Raw genomic sequence first — 19,076 nt, forward strand, 5'->3', positions numbered from 1 at the left:
AAGACTTTAATCAGAGTTATTTACTACACAGTATAGATGCTGCAGAGTGCACTATTAAATCAATCATTTCAAAGCCAGTTTAATCATTAGCAAATAGAAACTGATGGGTTTAATTGGAGATTATTTGGCCAAGCTGGTCACTAAAAGCAGGGGGAGCACCATTTCCTCCATCCTTCACTGACAACACAGAGAATCCTGTTAGAAAACAGCAAAACCAGATTGTTCCACAAGCACCCTCATGGCCAGCCCTGGCTGGAATTCAGTGCAGGAGCAGCTGTGTTCCAACACCTCCTTAAAGATCAGCCCTGCCTGAGGTTTCCCTCCATTGAGCATTTCTGGTTATCCTCCACTAAAATTAACCCCTAGGAAAATGAAAGGCATGAAATAAAAAATATTCACATATTTTAGGCAAGCAGTGCCAGCTTGGGATCTGGAAAAATGCTGGGTTGAAATAAACTCTCCTCTTTAGAGTATGGGCTATTTAAATAGCAAATGGGGAGAGAAGGCCTGAGGTTTGATACACACATGGTCATGTAAAGATCTCCAGCAGATTACTTGACTAATTAAATGATATTCACAATGGGTTTTAATTACCTGACAACCTCCCCTCTCTCCCATGCTATTCCTTACCCTGGGCCAGTCGAGCCAGCACGGACTTGGAAGGGAAACTCATCATAAACCCAAATGTTTCCTTTTCCCACCCTGACAATCAGCAAAACCAGGTGAGTTTTGAAACAAATTGATTTTTATTCTTTGCAAATATTTGCAAGCCACAAGATTTGTCAGAAAAGTTGTCCCAAAAGGCAGAGAGAAGGAAGAGTTAAAGCAGAGACTGGGCTACCCCTGGAGCAGTTCACAGAGCAATTAAAAGTGACAAAGAGAGGAACAAATGAACTGCAGCACATCCAAAAAGAGCATTAATAAAAAACAAATGAGTATTTGAAATATTTCAGACCCAGTGTACAAGTGGTTCTACCTATTTGCCAGAATGGAGCTAAAATAAATGAAAAGTTGCAAAGTTACAGGCTCTGATTGGGGGTGTTGGTGATGCTGCAGTGATGGCTTGAAAATGAGTCTGTGCTGTAAATCCTGTGATCCCTCCGTCGTGCCCACTGGATTAATTAATTAATTCCTGCAGGAAGTTACTCAGCCAGTCAATGGGGTAAATGCAGTAAATATTCACCAAATCTGGTTTCCTTTGATTAGCTCTCTGAGCAGCTGCTGTCTGCATTTTTCCATAATGATGCTCCAAATTTTCTCCTAATTCCCACCAACAGTTTTCTCTTCAAAACAGAGAAAAGGATGGAAAATATGACCCAGTGTAAGGAACCATCCCCAAGTCCCACCCTGGAGTGCTGGATGCTCTGACAGCTCCCAGTAAGGACTGGATTCACCACCACAGGACTCAACCTGGGAAGTGTCATGGACTCAATACAGCAAGCACTGCACAGGTTTAGCACATGAAACAGCATCATCAACAATGAAATTTAATTAGCATTAATTTACTCCTGACTTACCTCGATTATGTTAGTTTACATTTGACTATATACACAAAACACCAAAAAAATGCTTATTCTGGATTCAGACATTGCCATTTTTAATTGAGAATCCAAAAGACTTGGCCAAAACCCCAAAGAACTGAACCTTTAGAAGTTCAGTGACAGCTGAGAAAATCCTTTTGAAATTCCCCTTCCCAGGCCCAGTGACTGCTCACAGCAAGGCAGCAGAAGGTGCTGGCAGCACCCTCCAACTTCTTGCCACCACCAAGGCCCATGAGGGCCACAGGAACAGACAGGAGGGACTCTGAGGGGGAAAAACAAATATTCCAAATGTACAGCCCAGATGTGTTGTGCTGGGTGAGGGAAAGGCAGGCCTGGTTCCAGTGGGTTCACAAGCACAGAGCATCCTGTCTCCCTCTCACACCAGTGCCTGGCTTTCCACGAATCATTATCAACATCCAGAATGTTTCCTGGATGAAAATGAGCCATCATCACCCTCTGTTTGCTCAGAGCCACATCCCAAATTCTGCTTTCCACAGTTCACTGCCAAGGCAGGGCACTGCACACGGATCTGAGCACGGAATTAAAGGGGTCTGAGAAGAACAGAAGCAGCACAGAGGTAGAAAGTTTCAAAGAACTAAACCTGAGTTACACAATTAATCTCTACATACCTGGCATGACAAATACCCAGCAGCAAGTCCATGCTTTGGGGTGTTTTTCCAGCTGGAGGTACCACACTGCCAGGGGAATCAGCTCCAGGTGTGCCAGGCTTGGCCTTGGCCCTCAGCTGAAGGGATCTGGCCTTGCTACACTGCCTGGAGCCTGACAGAGAACAAGCAACCAGTGCCTCATCTCTTAGACTTGACTAGTTTAACATCACTGTGAAGAAATAAAGAGTGAATGATAAAAGCTTCACAAGAAAAACAAGTGTTTATGTGCACAAGCACAAAAAAAAATCTCCATTGCCATCACCAAAGTGCATTCTGAGAGGAAAAAAAAAAATTAATCAGTGGCAAAAGCTGCCCCAGATTGGCACCCAATTTTTGGAGCACAGACAAAACAAAAACCAAACCAAAACCCAAGAAATCTCCCCACAAAAAAGCACTGCCTGTATTCCTATTTTATTTGGAAACTTTTGCTCTTTATAAGGTGATAACGTGAAATTTTACTGTATGATCTTAAAGCTAGAATGAAATAATTAAAAGAGATTTTTCCTTCCCTTTGTCACAACAAGTACTACTTAAAAATCACCTCAGTGGGGTGTTTTAGAGTCCTTCCCAAACCCCTGGCCACCTCCACTGGTAAATTAACCAGGAATAATTTGGGGAAGTGACTGAAGCACACTGAACAGAACATGACAATGCTGTTAGCCTCTGGGACTGACCTGTGCACTTCTTATCAACAGTTTAAAATTTAAGACTTCTAAAGTCAAATGGACAAAACAGATGAGACAACTTGTAAGGAACAGACACTTCCCCACGGGGTCCATCCTGGGAGGCAGCTGCAATTCCAGCTTCTGCACATTCCAGCACTCAGAAACGCTCAGGCTGCTTCTCTCTTCCATGGTTATTCAGCAAAAAGCTGAGAAACAGCACAAGCAGCAAACCTGAAGGACTTCAGAGAGTTAGAAACAGGGATTCTCAGCAAACCACGTGTAAGTGTGTTATGGCCACCACTCCACAGCAGGCTATCTACCATCCCGGGAATATTGCAGCAATCAGACTCTGCTCATTGGGATTTTAGTTTGGTTTTAGTTGCCATCCCCCTTCCTTCACTGCAGGTGGGAATTCCACAAGTCCAGTCTCAAGCTGTGTCCCCGTGGCTCAGAGATTTCCTGGTGTCCCCCGTGGACCTTCACTCCTGCTGTCTCCTGCCCCCCCTCTGCAGGAGCAGCACAGAGAGCTGGCTGAGCCTGCTTCCTGGGGAAGGGAGTGTGGCTCCCGGGGTTCCTGGGCAGAGGAGGCAGGAGCAGCCCTGAGCAGGGCGCGGGCTGTCACAGGCACAGCAGCGGCGAGCGGCCGCGCTCCGACTCCTCGGCGTCCTCGGGCATGCGGGGCAGCAGCGCCGAGCGCGTCAGCCCCCAGAACCGGGGGGGACACAGCTCCTTCCTGGTGGCCGAGAACTTCCAGCCCATGTGGCTCCCACAGATCCGGCACTGGGCGATGGTCCAGGCGTACCTGCCCAGGGCACAGAGAGCCAGCTGAGGGAAAAGGCCCCTGGAGAATGCTTCAGCAGGCAACCAATGACCCCCAGCTGGGCCTGGGTGACAATCCCCAAGTGGGTTTGGGTGACAATCCCCAAGTGGGTTTGGGTGACAATCCCCAAAGTGGGTCCCAAAGTGGGTTTGGGTGACAATCCCCAAAGTGGGTTTGGGTGACAATCCCCAAAGCGGGTTTGGGTGACAATCCCCAAAGTGGGTTTGGGTGACAGTCCCCAAAGTGGGCCTGGGTGACAATCCCAAAGTGGGCCTGGGTGACAATCCCAAAGTGGGTTTGGGTGACAATCCCCAAAGTGGGTTTGGGTGACAATCCCCAAAGTGGGTTTGGGTGACAATCCCAAAGTGGGCCTGGGTGACAATCCCCAAAGTGGGTTTGGGTGACAGTCCCCAAAGTGGGTTTGGGTGACAATCCCCAAAGTGGGTTTGGGTGACAATCCCAAAGTGGGTTTGGGTAATAACATCAAACTGCATTTGGGTACCAAACCCCAGCTGAATTTGGGTAACAACTCCAAACTGCATTTGGATACCAATCACCAGCTCAATTTGGGTACCAATCCCCAAAGTAGATTTGGGAACAGCCCCAAACTGCATTTGGATACCAATCCCCAGCTGGATTTTTGTAACAACCCCAAACTGCATTTGGATACCAATCCCCAGCTGGATTTGCAAAGAATCCTCAGGAATCCAGTGCCCAGTTCCCATCTAAAACCCTGCAAAGCTCCAAAAAAGAAAAGAAAAAAAATCCCAGAAACATCCCCCCCCCAAAGCCCTCTCTTGCCCCTTCAAAGAGAAGAAGCAACCAAAGCTTTTTATTGTCCCAGAAATGCTGAGAGCCCCGAAAAGGGGTCACAAAACTTCTCAGAGTAAATTATTTAATGGCAATGAAAGTGATTTTTGCCCTGCTTTTCAAATAACAGGGACTGCTGCACCGCCCACAGCAGCAGAGATTTTTTTCTAAGTTTTATGAGGTAGAACATGAATATTTCAAAGCCATCACAGAAGAGCTGAGAAAACACAAAAGGATGAGCGATATTAACTCCAGATATTAAAAGTCTCAAAGTTTCTTTAGGGAATGTTAAAACATGTGACAGAATTGCCAGACATCCTCCAAGTCATTGCTCAGTTCTCTGTGATATTCCAGGAAAAAAATCCTGGATGCAAAACCTGCTATTTATTAGGCAAACTTTTACATCTTAACACTTAATTCTGTTACTGCCTCAGAGAGGCAGGCTCATTATTAATTATTTATTATTAAAATAAAATCAAATATAATCAGATCAATACAAATGTTATTAATTTTGAATTGAATGTAACATTTACTCAGGTTTTAGATATAAAAATGTATTTCAGTAGATGAAATGTATTTATATATTCTGGTTTTCACTTGCACTAAAGCTGTATGAAAACAATTCTGAAACAGCTGAACTTTAAACAAAACTACACACAAAGAAGTTTCCAAACAACCTGGTTAAACAGTTTCTACTCTAGACTATGTTTTAAAGCCTTAGTATTTCCCCTTTTTAAAATATTAAATTCTGCAATATATTATGTGATTTTTCCATTTTATTTCTGTATTTTGAATAAGTCTAAATTTACTTCTTTATTTTTTATATGAGCAAAATGATGACACGTGTCTAATAAACTCAGTATTTACTATTCCACCCTCCCAGAAATAGCCAATTTGGGTAATTTTCTATGGAAATGTTGCTGCTCTTACCCAGGGAACCAGCTGTGCTCTGTGGAGGGGCGTCCACTGAGGCTCAGGTTGGAGGCTTTATAAACAGTGAGGGTTTCATGGATGTATCCATGGGGATTCACATAGGCTGCCATGGGCCCACACAGGGATAAGCTACAACACACAAGGAATTTGGTCAGAATGCAAGGAAAAATTAAAAAAAATTAAAAAAATAAAAACAACAAATCAAAAAAAACCCATCCTCAAAGAGTGGCAAATGTAAACAGAGGAAAAAAAATCCCCATTTTTTGTAGGGAGAAAAAAGGTGCCATGAATTATAGCATTAAAAACTAACAGAAAATAGATGCTGATTTAAAATATGATTGCTCAGATTTGCTTAGAATTGCAGAAAAGCACACGACAGACTCATCCTGTGTGTTACTTTAAACAGCAAGTTCCAAGAAAGGCAAGAAAATGTAACTTTAAAAGTGAGCACAAGTGTTCATTTATTGCACCTTCTGTTAAAGTTCATCATATTGACCCAGCAGGAATTGTGGTGTCTGCAATCCATTATTTGATTAGAAGATAAGAAATGGCTTTTAATTACCCCATCAGCTCTTATCACACTGATAAAGAAAAACTGTGGGGAGTCTTTGTTAACCCAAAGCATCTTTTAACCTTCCCATTATCAGAGGAGATGGGCTGCTGGAGTTCATCGAGATTAAAAGCAGTGACAAGGCTAACAAAACAGCAATTATTTGGGAAATGTAATCGGTGTTAAACATGGGAGATATTGTATAGGGCAAATAAAGAACGGGGGCAGTTATCAGGAATAACCTTCAATTCTTCAAAGAAAAAAGGGATCACAACCTTTATTGGCTTAAATAGGAACCTTCCCTGCAAGCCACCATCCTGGGAGCCTTTCTATATCCCCTAATTAGTGCATCTTAATTGGCTCTTGTGGCCTGTTGACTCATAAATGAAGTGCTGAGAAATAAAATCTGGGATATCAAAATCTTTATTCAGAAATACCAGGCTGAAAAAGTCTTTATGTGACACATTTCTATTTCAAATTGTTCAGAGTGAGGTGCTGGGGGTGTGGCACAACACCAACTTCTCTTCCAATATACCTGGAAATGCTGAGATTCCCAAACTTCTTATTAAAAAAGCTCAAATATAAACTCTCTATAAATATTTACTCAAATGTTATTGGAGCTGTGGCAAACCCAGCAGTTTTAAGACTTTACCCAGCTCAATCTGCTTTGCTGGGCCCGTGTTTCTGACCTAGGAGCTGCCCAAGATGAAGAGTAATAAACTCACCTGAATATTTCATTCTTGGTAGTTATTTCTGTGTCTTGGCATTGCTTACAACACAGAGATGTGCACTGGGAAAGAGAAACAAAGAGGATAATTTCATTAATTTCCAGATGCTTGTCAGCAGTGGGAAATAATAAAAAATGTCTCTCCCTTTCCATCAGAGCAGACTTTGGGCCAATTGTTTTGTACAGCAGTCACTGATGTGGGATATTTTTTCTATGCATTGTACTTATTTAAACATTAATTACTACCTAAAAGACATAATAATTTTCATATCATCCCCTCACAGAAAGATTCACACACAGAGAATTGGATCTGACTCCACAAATATAATAAATGAGCCAACCTTTTAAGGTCTCTAAAGGCTAATTTAGAAAAAACAACCTTTGCTCTTCTGCAATACAGCACAGAAAAGGCAGATGAGACAAATGCAATCATTAAGTCTTTCTTAAATTTGAGGGTACTGTAGATCAATGGGTTTAATTTCCTCACAAAAATAGGTAAAACATATTGATCTCTCTCCTGGAGATTATAACAGATTAATCCATCTTCTACATTTTCTACAAAGCAGAACCAAACAATTCATCACTGACAGTGCCCAGAAAAGCAGCATTTAAATCAGCTCAGCAGAACACTCCCATTCATTTTCAGGACGTGCATTACCTGTCCTTCTTTTTAAGGGTAATGCCTCTGAAATTCCCCCAAAATGAGCCACAGGATTTTGGAGTAAAATGCTGCACTCAAGGACAGGGACAGTGCTCTTAAAACCCGGAGTTTGTGCTCCTGAGCCCCCTGAGCTGTGACACCACACTCTCAAACCACTCTCTCCTCTCTCCTCTGCTCCCTTCAGAGGTTTTTGTTGGATTTCAGCTGCTCCAGCTCCTCTCCTGGAGGTGCCCCTGCTCACTGGAGGGGAAGGACAAGAGCTCTACTGCTCAGATCCTCTCCAGCCCCCCTTGAGCTGCCCTGGCCCCTCTCTCCTGCAGGGACCTTCCCCACCTCACTCCAGTGCTCCCACAGCACTCAGAGTCCAATGCAGCCACTCCTCCATTCCACGGCTGCACTTCCAAAGCTCCCTAATGACTGCAATTAGCACTCCCAAGTGGAACTCACAGTGCTACACCCGGGAGGCAGGCCCACCGCTGAAAATGAGCTTTGGTAACTGGGTTAACAACAGGGCAAGTGAAGAAGTACAAAATAATTCACTGGTATCAAAGGAAATGGATCAGCTCTCAGGATCACTTTCATTATTGGAAATTACATTCTGAACAAGACAGAGCATCCTAAGGAATTCTAGATAAAAAGGGACTGGATTGGACAAAAATGCTGCTAAATAAACTGCAAACAGCCATAATGCACTCCCCATTGTGACACCTCCACACATTTACAGACCAAAATGTCACAGGGTGATGAGGAAAACACCTTTTGGGATCAGGCTAAAAAGAACTTTAACTTGAATTTGTGAGGCTAATTTAAGTTTTCCTGCCTCTTTGGAATTTATGGAAAACACACAATTACTGAACATGAACAGTTCTCAGCAGCACTTGAGTATCAGGGTGTTTTCAGAGTTTCAACTCAGAAAAGACAAGAGAAATTTAGTCTGACTACAGCCTCAGGCAAACACCTGCCCATTTTGTCTCAGAGATGTTTTCTGTCTCCTTTCTTTAAATTTCTGGTGCATGAATTTGGAAAGAGGATCACTATTAAAATGACCCTCAGGTTCACTTTTCCCCAGAAACAGGCAAGAATTTAAAGACACTACTTTTTAGCCAAACAGGCAAAACTGCCACTGCTATGTATCCATTAGACAAACCCAGTACTGTCATTTAAAAAATATAAATTATTACAAAGATCCACAAGTTTCCATGGCAAAATGCTGCCTGATCATGGTGTCAGTGTGGGGCTGTGCTGGTTGTTAACACTGGACTTCTAGCACCATCTCTTGGCTAAAAATGTGCTGTGCCACACTGAAATACTTCTAACAAAAGCAAACATAATTAATACAATGTAATAGAATGTAATGTAATAGAATGTAATACGTAATGTAATGTAATATGTAATGCAATATAATATAATATAAAATAAATTATGTTATATAATATATATTATAATCTATAATATAAAATATATAATATACTATCTAACCTATATATTATATATTATCATATTATATATCATATGTCATATATCATCTATCATATACTATATATCATCTATCATATACTATATATTATATATCATATGTTTTTTCTTGCTGCCAAACATAACCCATCACTCAGAAATCATCTTCCTTTCGGGTAGACTTTTGAAGAAAAAACAGAACACTCAAACTGATCCTCTGGAAGGAATAGCTGGAAATTCCAACATTTCTGGAAGAGACAGTAACAGTCACTCCTGGTTTTTGGCAATTTGGTGGCAAATCAAGAAGAATGGCTCACTTTGTTCATGATATCCAGCTCACAGCGCAGCCTCTGCACAGCACTGCCTATTTTGAGCAACTGGATACGTAAAGCATCATCAATGGGCAGGCAGGCAGCAACTCTGTAAGAAAAATCTAGAAATGAGAAAGCAGCAGGTCTGTTAGAATTAACAGAGAAATAAATCCGAGTGCTTCTATTTACTCTACCACAGGTAATTATCTAAGCTGTGGTCTCTTAAGAAATTTAAATAATTAAAACTGTGGGTTCCTAAAAGCTCGTACCTATTGGGTTTGATGGAAGAGATTCATCTTTGAGGTTTTCATCCCACTCGTGGAGCTGCCTCTTGACTCTCTCCATCAAGGTTTCCTTTTGTTAGAAGAAAAGCCTAATTTAAATACACAGGTATTGCTGTTTTCTTCTTAGGAAAAAAACAAAAGGGAAGCAAAATGTAGAGTAAGCTCTTTTCCCTAAGTGGACAGTAGCTTTTAATTAAAGAATAATTAAAGAAGCACTTTGTACCTGCATGTTTTAACTGGTTTTGCTCTGAGACAACACAAAAGGAACCAGAATCCCTGTATCCCTCCCAGACACTTGCTCTAGGAATGAGGGAACAACCACAGTGGGGGAAGCCCTTCCTGAACTTTTCACACTACACTGAATTTAAAAGGCTTTAAAATGGAAATTATGAGCCAATAAAATTAAAGCTTTTCTATTATCCCATACTTACATATTACAACTATAAAGCTCTCTGCAGGTTATTTGATTTAAGGGTGAACTTACAGCATCATAGAGAGAGTAGAGCCAGGGGGGCCAAGATGTCAAACTTGCACAGTGGAACTTCCTCTGAAAGCAAACCCACAAATATTTATTCTTTAACAAAAACAGATTTTAGGGACAGATTTTTTTTAAAACAAAAAACCAGGGAAGACAGACCTGATTATTTAAAGACACAAGAAATTATCTCCATCAGGACCAGCACTTCACTGTGAAGCTTCCAAACCCATTTTCAGATGCTCTGAGGGCTAAGCCTTCTGAGCAGGACAATACATGGATTTTATCACAAAACCTGTCTCTGGACTAGAGGTATTTCTGATGTTTAGCAATAAAAAGTGATGTCTTTCAAAAGTGTGTCTGTCTGAAATGGAGACAGTTGAAAATTTAAGTGCTATTAACAGTGCATCTGTTCCTAAGTCTCCACCAGCTGTCCCTGAACCACGAAATTTCCACCAGTGTAATGTCATTTGTTTAATTAACCAATTTTCTCCAGTGATTTCTGAACACAGAAATTGAGAGCATTAGTTAATAAAAGTCTAAAAAGCAGCACACAATATAACTACATTGCTTTTCAAAAGGGGAGCTCATATTGCACTGCAAATATGTAGAAATTCAACTTTCATCTCCCCCTTGAGGGCAACTCTCCTCATTTACAAATGACACCAGTAGAGAGATGGAGTCAATGGGACAATTATCCTGCTCTGCCCCTGCATCCCAGGTGTTCCTACAGAGCCTTCCCTTCATTTCAGCTTCACCTGGCAGAATCAGCCTTGGGAAGGGATTTCCACCCCACAGCCCAGAGTTTCTGGGCTCATTCACTCACATGAACTTGGTCAGGAACTCTGAGAATCAAGAGCTCTTTGTTATCAGTGGAGTTTTTAATTCGATTTTGAGGGTACAAGAGTTCAAAACCACCAAAGAAAAAAGCAAATCCAGACATGAGCCGCGTTACCAGGACTCTGTACTAATTTCTGGAGGTAGTTCCAAAGATCTCTACAGAGACAGAAGATTTCAGGGTAACTTCTCTGTGTCAATGACCAAAAGAATGGAATAAATAATAAACACAGATATAAACTGGCACAGGTTGCCCAGAGAGGCTGTGGACCCCCCATCCCTGAAGTGTCCAAGGCCAGAAAGGAGGGGGCTTGGAGCAACCTGGGACAGTGGAAGGTGTCCCTGCCCATGGGATGGATGGCCTTTAAGGACCTTTCCAACCCAAACCATTGTGGGATTCCATGAAAAGCTGGAGGTTGGAATCTGCCTTCCCTGCTGTGCCTCCTCTAGAGATGGAGCTGGATACTGATTCTCAAAACGCCATCGGAAATTCAGACAAAAAATACAAAACCAGAATAACCAAAGCTGTAGAATAACTTCTCACCTTCTGGTACTTCTGCCACCACTGCCTGATGGCTCTGTCCTGCCAGGTGGGTTTGGAAGAGGGGAGCACGTGGCACCTGCTGAGAGACTGCAGCTGCACTGCTGACATGGTGGGAGGCAGCACTCGCTCTGGCAGGATTTGTACTTTAGCCTGCTGGATTCTGAGGAAGGAAACAAAAAGATGAGGTGAACACGTATTTTTAAAATGTTTTTTCTAATACATGCATTTCAAAAAGTGGATTTTACTGCCTATGGGAACACAGACTGGTGCAATGGATTAATCACTCCACAGTACTAGAGAATTTAAACAACCCATTCCATCAGAACTTCTTTTATTTTAGAGCACTACAGATCTGTTGGGATTGTGGTGGACAGAAATGCAGACAGATTGGCAGTGGCAACATAGCTGAATGTTCCACAATCCCAGCACTATAGATTTAGACTTCTGTCTCCTCAAGTTACTTTTGGGATAAATAATCAGCTCTTCCATCTCAATACCTCAGTTCAGCTGAAATGCACTTTGCTATCTTCAAACCACAAAAGCTTCTGTGCTCAGCTCGAGGTCAGGATCAGCAGAAATAGGATACAGACTCTGATCAGATTTTAATATCCCAGCATCAAAGGTCACCTCTTCCACAAAGACCTCAGCATATGGCTGAGGCTACTAAGAATGCTGTTCAGCAGGAAAGACTTCATGTCTTATCAGGATTATGCAGCAGAAATCCTGAAATACTGAGCAGTGTGTAAAAATTTCTATTTTCTCACAGGGACAGCACTGAACTGGTAACTTACAATAAATTATAAGATTATGTTGTGCCAAAAGCACTCAGGAATCAGAAACACCAAGAATTATGGAAATGTTCATCTTGCTAAGGAGCTCTGGACAGTGAATTCCCAGTAACAAAGCTGCTGTTGCTGCAGTTGTCCAAGCACTGCCACCATGTGTCCAAGCAGGGCTTCTCCTAAGCTCTAACATTCAGAGTCTGTTATTTGGAACCAAATATTAGAGAGCAAACAGCACAATATTCTTCATTTCTTCAGCTGCAGGTCACAAAACCACAGAAATGCTGCTCCCAGACCTCCTTCTAAAGCAATGCCTCTATGTTGAATTGCAGGATACAGGTGAGGAGCTCTAGAGTTACAGATTTGGAGTAATACTTCACAAGGCTTGCAGAAAACATGACAGAAGCTCTAGAATTGTGCTAAGAACTGTCACATGCTCCCAGATCAATGCTCTGGTCAGTGACACTGCCATGGTGCAGGACATGATGCCAAGGAGTTGGAAATGAGGGAAGACTCAGCATATTCTTACTGGATGTTCAGGGTCTTGATCACTTTTAGAAATGGAAAAAGGCATTAATTACATAATATGTTAAAACTAGTCAGAAGAGCCTCTAAATATCCCAGCTATCAAATGGGAATACAGAAAACAAGAGAATACTCCAATGAAAGTTGACTTGAGTGCAGAATGAACTGCATCATTTTCTTACCCATCAGATTGTGTCCGTATTTCAAGCACCTTGAACCTCTGTCTTCCTATTGCTTTCACCTTGACTGTTTCAACTCCATATTCCTGCTCTTCTCTGTAGGCATAGATTTCTGCTGTCGTTCCAAAATGTGCTTCCCTCTCATGTGCATTACTGAGAGTAACAGAATTAAAGATGAATTAAATTAATTAACCCCCTCCAAACAGCACTGCTCGTTCAGACTCCACTCTGCCTGCACTGACTGCATATGATTGGTCTGATCAAAAAAGCAATTTTTGGTGAAATACCTTTAATTAATCACAATAACAATTTTTCCATTATAAAGCAATTTCTACTGTTTTGGTTGGTTGGGTTTTTTGCCAGGTAACTTGATTTCATTTTAGGGTCTAGATGTGACATTCTGGGAGCACAGGGATCACCAGTGTGTCAGCATTTCAAATGCAGACACTGAAAGCACTGAAAGCAAACATTCTTTGGATTGACTTCGTAACAGGAACTGTTCCCACCTCCCACACAATTAATCTATAGTAAACTGCAGGGGGAAGAGGGAGGAACATTCCCAACTTCTTCTGGCATTAATCAGCTTTTCTCTTCTCTACTTTTCTATCACCTCCTGTCTCTGAACTCCACTGTGAAACATTTGCCAGTGCTTGTTAGTTCACACACAAAACAAGCAACAATACAGCTCTCAAAACAAGAATGTGACTTTCACATTTCAGGTCAAGGCTTGTTCTTTAACAAGATGGAACAAACAGTTACTGAAAAGAGGAGGATGCTCGAACAAGGACGCAGATCAGCACTTGCTGTTTCTCCACACAAACACGAGATGCTGTCAAGCACCTACACTGCCATTACACATCGGAAGACAATTTCTGTTAAACAATTTCAGCTTGTTATCGAGCACAGAACTGATGCAACCATCTGCTTTTGCTTTAGTATCCACAGAAACTGCGCTAAAAACATGCTGCACACACCAGCAACCCGCCCGTGGCTTTTACCTGTATGCAAGGACAGCAAAGGTTCTGTCTTTCTGAATTAAATTCCGCACCATGCTAACCTCTTGGGGGCGGAAGAGCTGCAGCGGCAGCGTCTGGCCGGGGATCAGCATCACCATCACCCGGGGCAGCACGGGGATCACCTGGCAGCTGTCGTCATCGTGCACCGTCCTGCCGTGGAACTCCTCCATGTCCGAGCCCAGGTACTGCCAGGGGGGAAGGGGGCGGTCAGGGAGGGCCCGGGCACCACGGGAGCACAGGCACCGAGCTGCTCTGGCCTTGTGCAGCCTGCACAGGGCTCCAGGGTGCTCTAGTGGGGACTTGCAGTATCTGAAGGAGCTACAGGGAAGATGGACGGAGATTTTTTCCAAGGCAGGGAGTGCCAGGACACAGGGAATGGCTTCCCACTGGGAGAGGGCAGGGCCAGATGGGATACTGGGAAGGAACTGTTCCCTGTCAGGGCAGGCAGGCCCTGGCACAGGGTGCCCCTGGATCCCTGGAAGTGCCCAAGGCCAGGCTGGACCAACAGGGCTTGGAACAACCTGGGACAGTAAAGGCTGTCCCTGCCCAGGGGCTGCAACTGTGCGCCCTCTAAGGTTTTTCCAACCCAAACCATCTTATGATGATTCTGTGAAAATAAAATTAAATTTGTGGCTTAAGCACATTACAATAAAACTATGCAAGCCCCATCCAAATCCCTTCAGGATATACTTAATGGCAATATATAAAACATACCACATGTGATGTGGGCAAACTGGTATCAAAATTAATGATGTTTGGCTTCTCAGCTTCTTTACTATCTTGGTCTTCCACTTCCATTTCATTGTCATCCTCTTCCTCGCTCTCTGCTAAGAAGCACATACAGAATATTGTATAGGAATCAATCAGCAAAGACTGAGATACTGAGAAAAAGCTGAGAATCAGGGGGATGCATTCAATATTCCCAGGCTACAGCTTTGCACAGGGAAATAAACCAGAGGGAAAGAATTTTCTTGTTGTTACAGCAAAATCATCATTTCAGAGAAAGGGTCAAAAGCTGGTAATTTATTTCTGAAGGCCTAAAGAACAATTTCCTTGGAAGAAAACAATAAACAAAGGCTGTCAGTTCAGGTCTTCACTACAGTGGTGCTTCCTTATCTCAGCTCTACAGGTTTTCTGTCTGCACGCCAGGATGCCAGATCACTTCACTCCTTGCAGGATGCTGAGTAAAGTGTCTGAAGCTGCACAGACCTCAGCAATCAGCTGCGAGTGAGTGAGAAGCAATGGGAAGCTCTGTGTTCATGCAGAGACTCTTGCTGGTATTTTAAACAATTTAATTGCTGTCAGCCTCTGCTGTGTGCACACCAAACACCAACCCAGCAAAGGCAACTCCTGGGGAAGCCAAACACAAGACTGCAAGGGATTTCAGCTACTAAACAGCATTTAAATCTACTGCTTCCTTCCCATCCTTCAGCCAAGGCTAAAGTAATTTGCAGGCAAGAGGACAATTAAATTATCAGTCACTGCATTAATTGACCCTATTTCTTTGAACACAAACATTATTTATACAGCATCTTATGCCTAAACTTCATGTTAGCATAAACCAGTCTCCAGGATTCTTACACCAAGAGCTGCTGGGTAATGGATAATCCCAGTGGTGCTGAAAAACCTCATTTAGTTCTTGTAAGCTACTACAAGATGGAAAAAAAATTTACAACAGTCATTCTAGTTGCCTGCCCTTGCAATTAATAGCTTCTCAAAAAATAGTCCAGAGTTGAAAATATAAAAAGTGGAGGGGTTCTCTCATCCTGAAGGATTCTGCAGGGAAATCTAAAAAAAAAAAAAAAAAAAGATGCTGCAGAAGCAAAGAATTTTCCTTTAAAAATGGGAGCACCACCAATTTCACTATTTCTGGGAATGGAAGTACAAGGGAACAGTGAAGGAGACATTAAAAGCTGATTTTAGAGAACCTTTTTTCCCCTCTTTGCCCTCCAGACACATTTGTTAAATGCTCCCACAAAATGTTTAGTCACTGGTCTTATTTCTGCTTCACCTCACTTATGTTTTTTTAAAATAGTTCACAGTTTACAGAACCTGCTCTTACAGATCCATCCTATATTGAATTTATCTCAGCAAGAAATGATCCAGCACGAGAGGAAAGGAGGTTACAGACTCTCTTTGGTGTTGCACCTAATTACAGTCCTTTCAGCAATGACACACCATCTGCCTAATGCCTGTTAAAAATACTCCACATCTATACGAAATTTCTTATATTCAATTAGCAACCCTAACCATGAACAATTACAAAATGTTCAAGATGTACAAAACAGCCATTATTTTACTTAGTTTGATGGAAGGGAAGAGCAGGAAGTTTTTGTTTGGTTCTGGGGCATCAATGCAGGAATGGAAGAAGGGGAAAAAAATTAAAAATTCTGATTTTTCCATGTGCTCCCATCCTGCTGCATCCATCATTAGCAGTTTTAACAAGGAGAGGCTGTCCCACTTGTTTTTCTGAACGCAGGAGGAATTAGCAGCAGTTGATTGGAAAGAATTGTGCCCTGCAAACTTTTGCTGGCTGCTGCCAAAAGCGCACAGTGGCTGCTGTGTGGTGCTGGCTGAGGGACGGTGATGACTCATTTCACTGCAGCACCAGGCAGCCCAAAACACAGAAAATCCCTCTCCTCCTCCCTCTCAGCTGGCAAAACAAGCTGAAGCTTTTACACCCCCAAATACTGGGTTTTATTTATCCTTAAATTCCAGGATTAGCAGCACCTCCAGCACACAGGAAGGAGGGAAAAGCGAACACTGAAAGCTGCCCTGCGTAATAAAAATCACATTTTCCTCACGTTGGTTCTCTAGCACAACCCAATCCACTCTCAATGCCTTTGTGCAGAAATGAGGAAATGTGAACCCCATTTAAGGAAAAGGGACAAGGTTATATACAGGTCGTATTAAGGTTATAATCAAGCTGTAATTCCTAAAATATTCAGGAAATACCTTAAATTAAGGCTGTATTTCCTAAAATATTCAAGAAAAAGCTTATGAAGGTGATATTAAAGCTGTATTTCCTCAAATATTCACGAAAATTGCTTATATTATGGTGATATTAAGGCTGCAATACCTAAAATATTAAGGAAATATTTTTTTATTATTTAAAACATACAGAGCTAAAGAGCTCACAGAATTTCCTGCCACGGGAAATGCCACTGGCTCCTGGCAGGAATTTCTGCTCCCTTCTCCCCTGCATGCTCATTCTGAAATAATGCTTCTTTCCAGTTAAGCACAAGCTGTTTCCCAACCCATTCAATCTCCTGTCAGTGTGGAGGCACCATAGGCAGAAAAACACATTATTATGCAATAATCATGCAATAATTCCCTGGGTGAGGAATTACTCTGCTGTGTCTGACAGATAAGCCGGGCAGCACATGGGCTCCAGCACACTGCTCTCCATCCAGCACCTCTGCTTCCCTGCTTATTTTCACTGGAAAACAGAGCAGAGAGTTCCTAAAGGAGCTCAGATTCTGCTCGGGCTCTGGTTTCACGGAGCTCTGGATGCACAGAGCAGCGCCTGCTCTGCCCGCTCTGCTGGGAACCCCACGGGCCTTCCGCCCCATCGGCTGCCCCGAGCACCCGTGTCCCTTCCTGCACCGCACATCCACGGCCTCCAAGGAACATTTACGGCCTCGATGGAACATTTGCGGCCTCGACGGAGCAGTCACAGCCTCGAATGATTTGGAGGAGCCCAGCAGCAGAGGCCGCAGGAGCCCGCGGCCCCCGGGCCGAGGCCGGCCCTCCGCCGCCTCGCCCCGGCCGGCAGCGCCCACAGCCCCACCGGCCCTCAGCGCCCCGCACACCGCCCGGGGCTCTCCCCGCCTCCCCCTCGCTTTGCTTCGCCTTCCTTTCCCTTTCCTCTTCTTTCCGCCTCCGCTTCCTTCCTTTCTTTTCCTTCTCTTTTCCTTTTCCTTTTCCTTTTCCCTTTCCCCTCCCCGCCCCGCCCGCCGAGCCCCGGCCCGGTGCCTCCCCCGCGGCTGCCCCCGGCCCGGCCCTCACCGGGCACCAGCTGGAGGTGGTTCCCCATGTTATCTCGGGGCTCTCCGCCTCGGTCCTCGGCGGCCATCGCTGTTTACCCGGAGAGCAGGCTGGGAAGGCGCCGGGGCGGGGGCAGGAGGCGGGCGGAGGAGGAGCCCGAGCCCGCCGGAGCAGGGCCGGGAGCCGCGGCCTCTGCGGGACCCCGGGCTCCGTGCTCAGCGCCGGGGCTCACCCCGACCCTGTGCCGGGAAGGGCTGTCTGTTCCGCCTGGAGGGCCCGGGGCTGCCGGGGCACAGCGGTTCTCCTCTGCTCACAGGGCACGGCCTGGGTGACCAGGGCACAGCCGCTCCGGGTGGCACCTGCGGCGAGTCCCCAGAGCGCTTCATGGCCGGGCTGTGGGCATGGGAGAGGGGCTGGGTGTGAATGAGACCCGCGGTGGGTTAAACCTCATGGGTAAATGGCTTGACAAGAAACTAAACACAATATCAGATAAAAATTGATCCGCACAAGGCATGGAGAGGATGCAGCGAAAGGCCAGGGTGGTGCCGAGGGCACTGGGGCATCTCTGCTGTGAGGGAAGGCTGAGCTGGGGCTCTTCGATCCCGAGGAGAGATGGCTGGAATATAATTTTATCCATGCACACAAATTTTAGTAATTCATTTATTAAATTTATTAGTTACGATGCCAAGAAGATGGAGCTGGGCTCCTCTTGATGGTGCCCAGCAATGGCACAAGAGGAGCAGGCAAAACCAATGCCCAGGAGTTCCACCTGGACATGAGGAAAAACTTCTCCCTGTGCAGTGGAAGAGATGCTCACAGATGGTGTGAAATCTCCCCTTGGGGACATTCAGACCTGTCTGGACACAATCCTGTGCCCTTCAAACTTGACAGCAGGGTCCTGTCCTGGTGTGAGGTTGGTGGCATCACCAGAAATGGTTCACGGGATGCAAACCCGGCTGTTACACCCCAAAAAGTTCACTGCAGCTGCCTCTGCACTGCCCAGCTCTCACACAAACCCTCTGTCTCATCACTCATTATCGTTTCCTTCCCCTTTAAAAACCCTGAAAAAAGCCATATCATGGCCCTGGGATTTCTCTCTAATAAAATGTTGTATTTTTATTGCTGAATTTTTTATTGCATTCTTTGTTACAAAACACTAAGCCTATACTGCGCTCTTGAGCATTTCACAATTCCTCCATCTCATCTCAGCCCTGTTTGCTGTTTTCTTCCTGAAAGGCTTTTTTTGTTGTTACTCAGGGAAAAATTCTGCACTTTCTGCTTTTCTCTTCAGTATCTCCCATTTCAC

At 44.0% G+C, this 19,076-nt stretch overlaps 1 protein-coding gene across 2 annotated transcripts; it reads right to left on the reverse strand.

The window, feature by feature from the left end:
* Positions 1-727: 727 nt before the first annotated feature.
* Positions 728-17,923, reverse strand: CRBN (cereblon). Of its 2 annotated transcripts, none has more exons than XM_059856847.1 (11): positions 17,792-17,923; positions 14,498-14,607; positions 13,766-13,968; positions 12,771-12,920; positions 11,282-11,441; positions 9,910-9,972; positions 9,411-9,495; positions 9,148-9,263; positions 6,713-6,777; positions 5,435-5,566; positions 728-3,676 (listed from the first exon to the last, which is right to left on the reverse strand). In XM_059856847.1, the coding sequence occupies exons 1-11, from the start codon at positions 17,856-17,858 to the stop codon at positions 3,493-3,495; spliced, it is 1,335 nt and encodes a 444-aa protein (XP_059712830.1). In that variant the 5' UTR covers positions 17,859-17,923; the 3' UTR covers positions 728-3,492. The 2 variants fall into 2 exon arrangements, with proteins under 2 accessions (XP_059712830.1, XP_059712829.1); XM_059856846.1 differs by having other exon boundaries at positions 14,498-14,610; positions 17,792-17,919.
* Between the last annotated feature and the right edge of the window lie 1,153 nt (positions 17,924-19,076).

The sequence above is a fragment of the Haemorhous mexicanus genome, chromosome 11 (genome assembly GCF_027477595.1).
Source record: "Haemorhous mexicanus isolate bHaeMex1 chromosome 11, bHaeMex1.pri, whole genome shotgun sequence".
Taxonomy (NCBI): domain Eukaryota; kingdom Metazoa; phylum Chordata; class Aves; order Passeriformes; family Fringillidae; genus Haemorhous; species Haemorhous mexicanus.

Excerpts from the sequence above, each read along its gene's own strand:
- CRBN (XM_059856846.1), bottom strand. The coding sequence starts at position 17,858 with ATGGCCGCCGAGGACCGAGGCGGAGAGCCCCGAGATAACATGGGGAAC. Across the intron at positions 6,778-9,147 it reads AGCTGGATATCATGAACAAA|TGCACATCTCTGTGTTGTAA; the intron begins GTGAGCCATTCT and ends TCTCTTTCCCAG. Across the intron at positions 3,677-5,434 it reads GAGCACAGCTGGTTCCCTGG|GTACGCCTGGACCATCGCCC; the intron begins GTAAGAGCAGCA and ends TGCCCTGGGCAG.